Raw genomic sequence first — 3834 nt, forward strand, 5'->3', positions numbered from 1 at the left:
AGCTTTTCATGTGCCTATTGGACTTCTCATATATGTTCTATTTTGAAGGGTCTAAAAGTCTTTTGCCCATTAAAAAAAAAAAATTGAGTTAATCTTTTTGTTGATTTGTGAGAATTTTTTGTATAAGTAATGTATAATTATATAATTGATATTTGCTCTTCAATAAATGTAAAGATAGAAATAGATATCTGGGGTTTATAGTCTCAGATTTTTCTGAAGAATCAGTAGAAAAAGGTCACTTTATTTAGACTTTTTCTAAGTAGACTTTTTCTACAGTAGTTGTTTTCTTGTTGAACCATGAAGTGATTCCTTGCAGGTGGGGAAGAACAATAGCCTTTAGGAGGTATACCCTATAAAAAACAACAAATAAGCCAATTCAGTAACTTCAGTCACAATACCTGCCACTCCATAGACTTCAAGGTAGAACCATGGTCTTCAATTCACCTTCTCCATACGAAGTTTTGTCACTTTTGGTGGAGTCCCCAGTGGACCCAAGTAGTCCATGCCACATAAAAGCAGTCCTTCTGACCTCTAAAACACCTAAGATGAGAACTGCCAGTAAACTGGTTCTGTAGTTTGCCCTCCAGAAGTTGTCCCACATTCTGTGTAGCTACCTCACATGCCATATCTGATAGTCCACATAGCTGGAATTAGGTGTGAACTCTGTTGTTAGGGCACATGTGGCTCACACCATTACTGCAGTGTCAGTAAAAAGTATTGATGAGCCTGCAGAAATTTTAGAGAAGCTGGGCTAGGGTACCAGCAGGAGCAATAGCCGTAATTTAGCTTTTGGTGTTACATCATGGAGTGTTTAGAAAACCAGCCTTCTGAGAGACATTGATGAGCTTTCATCAATCTCTCTTGCTTGTGGAAAAGAGAACATGGGGCATTTTGTGACCCTAAAATAATTTTGTTGAAAATGATTTACTTAACTGGATGTGTCTTTACTAAAATGGAAAGCATTACAGGCAGTCCAGGAATATTTACTGTTGTTTCTATCTCTATACATGCTATTAGATACCTGGTATCTTTTATTTATTTATTTCTATTTTTTTTTCCTTTTTTTTTTTTTTAAAGATTTTTTTATTTATTCATTTGAGACACAGAGATAGAGAATATGAGCAGGGGGAGAAGCTGGCCCCCCGCTGAGCAGGGAGCCCGATACGGGGCTCGATCCCAGGACCCTGGGATCATGACCTGAGCCGAAGGCAGACGCTTAATGACTGAGCCACCCAGGCGCCTCCCCCCCCCTTTTTTTAAAGATTCAGGAGAGAGAATTTTAAGCAGGCTCCTTGTCCAGCCTGTAGCCCTATGTGGGGCTCAATCCCACAACCCTGAGATCATGAGATCATGATCTGAGCCGAAATCAAGTCAGACGCTTAACCAACTGAGCCACCTGGGCACCCCTAAAAGTTTTTATCACTTTTGCATTCTCCGTCATTAAAGATTCTTTTTGATTCTTGCCTGTCTGTATTCCATCCAGTCTTTGATTCACACTGCCAGTGTAGATTTTCTAACACTTGCCATTGTCCTGTCAAAAGTCTTTCAGTGGCTCCCATTGTCTTCAGGATAAAATTTAAACTTTAGCTGGCTTTCCAGGAACATCTTAGCCTATATCTTAACGATTTTACCTAATTTTTCTGGATTTCCCAATAATCAGCATAATAAGAGCAAATGTTTATTTATATAGTACTTACTCTATATGCCAAGCACTGGCGTAGGCAGTCATAATACATTTCTTGTAGTTCTTTTTTTTAATTAATGTTTTTAGAGAGAGAGAGTGTGGGGGTGGATGGGTAGAGGGAGAGAGAGAATCTCAAGCAGGCTCAATCTCATGACCCCGAGATCAAGACCTGAGCTGAAATCAAGAGTCGGATGCTTAACCGACTGAGCCACCCAGGAGCCCCTAAATTTCTTGTAATTCTGCAAATAGATCACGTACCCCCACTTTCATACTTTGGCACATCCTGTACTCTGTGACTAGAGTACTGTCTCAGTCTCTTTATTTAATACCTACTTGTTCTTTGAGAGTCCATTCAGACATCACTTCTTGGAAGCTGAATTTCTATATTCACTTTCTGTGCCCTACCCCCCCCCTCCTCACCTCTTAAAATTATAGTGAGATGTCGGAGTAATGCATATATAATCAGTCTACTGTAAATCAGAACACAGTTTTTCTCCCTCTTCCAACTTTTCTTCTGCAGTATGGACAGTTCAGTAGGAATGAGTTGCCCTAGATTAAGAGCAGATAAAAGATTTATGACTGTTAATCATTACCACCACCTTCCTCAAACCCTGTATTTGAAAACACATGGGTCCACAGGCAAGATGTTTAGTCTGGTAACAAAATGAGTAAGATAGTCCTTGCCTTAGAAGACCCCAAAATCTGGTGGGAATAGACAGACTTATAAGCAGCTAATTATATCTTGCTGGGTCAAAGATGTAAACACTAAAAAGAAAACAGAGAAGCCATAAAAGAATTAGAAGATGGTTAGGCAGGTTTTTTCCCCAATCATATTGAAGTGGAAAGTCCTTTAAAGACATACGGAGAGTTATAAAGGGAATGATTTTATTTAAAAATTAAATATTTTACATGGCAATAAAATGCCATAAAATAAAAAAGGAAAAAAAGAAAAAATATTACAGCTTTCATTAATGCATAAGCTCTGCCATATATTAAAATGAACTCTTAAAATACAGAAAGCAAAAGGGATTTATCTGCCCACTAGAAAAATGGATAAGAAAATGAATAGGGCTCGGATGTGGCTGGAGCTTGAGGCGCGCAGGGCCGGAGACGCCGCAGACCCGGGACCCGGAGCAGCTCGGAGGCGGTGAATAATAGCTCTTCAAGTCTGCAATAAAAAATGGCCTCCAATAAAACTACATTGCAAAAAATGGGAAAGAAACAAAATGGAAAGAGTAAAAAAGTAGAAGAGGCAGAGCCTGAAGAATTTGTGGTGGAAAAAGTACTGGACCGACGTGTAGTGAATGGGAAGGTGGAGTATTTCCTGAAGTGGAAGGGATTTACAGATGCTGACAATACTTGGGAACCTGAAGAAAATTTAGATTGTCCAGAGTTAATTGAAGCATTTCCTAATTCTCAAAAAGCTGGTAAAGAAAAAGATGGTACAAAAAGAAAATCTTTATCTGACAGTGAATCTGATGATAGCAAATCAAAGAAGAAAAGCGACGCTGCTGATAAACCAAGAGGCTTTGCCAGAGGTCTTGATCCTGAACGAATAATTGGTGCCACAGACAGCAGTGGAGAATTAATGTTTCTCATGAAATGGAAAGATTCAGATGAGGCAGACTTGGTGCTGGCAAAAGAGGCAAATATGAAGTGTCCTCAGATTGTAATTGCTTTTTATGAAGAGAGACTAACTTGGCATTCTTGTCCAGAAGATGAAGCTCAATATATATATATTTATATAATATATATAAAACTGGGCCTTTGTTTTTTGATTTATTAGTGTGAAGAAATAACATTCTAATGAAAATCAAGTTTGATATGTTTGTTTTGAAGTAGTATTGGGGAGTTGTTGGATTTTTTTACATCTATAGCAGTGGTTACTTTGAACAAATAAAAGCTTTCTGTAGCTGCTTCCTTTATCAGAAAAAAATACCTGAGACCATGGTATATTATCCCTCTGCATTAGAGAACACCTTTTCTAATATGTTGGGGGAAATCTTCATAGTCGTTACTCAGTCAGAATTTGTGTTTAACTCCTATATGCCTAAGGACCATTCTGGATTTTTTGTTTATTTAGGGGGGTTTTGTGTGTATACTTAAAATACATACCTAAATGGTTTTTGTTTTTTTAACACTCACCAAAA

At 38.1% G+C, this 3834-nt stretch overlaps 1 protein-coding gene across 1 annotated transcript; it reads left to right on the forward strand.

Annotated features, from left to right (window-relative positions):
• The first annotated feature begins 2727 nt into the window (after positions 1-2727).
• On the forward strand, positions 2728-3470 carry LOC123325103 (chromobox protein homolog 3-like). The gene has a single exon (XM_044916222.1). The coding sequence runs from the start codon at positions 2865-2867 to the stop codon at positions 3468-3470; it is 606 nt and encodes a 201-aa protein (XP_044772157.1). The 5' UTR covers positions 2728-2864.
• The last annotated feature ends 364 nt before the right edge of the window (positions 3471-3834 follow it).

This window comes from Neomonachus schauinslandi, chromosome 6 (assembly GCF_002201575.2).
Source record: "Neomonachus schauinslandi chromosome 6, ASM220157v2, whole genome shotgun sequence".
In the NCBI taxonomy this organism is placed as follows: Eukaryota; Metazoa; Chordata; class Mammalia; order Carnivora; family Phocidae; genus Neomonachus; species Neomonachus schauinslandi.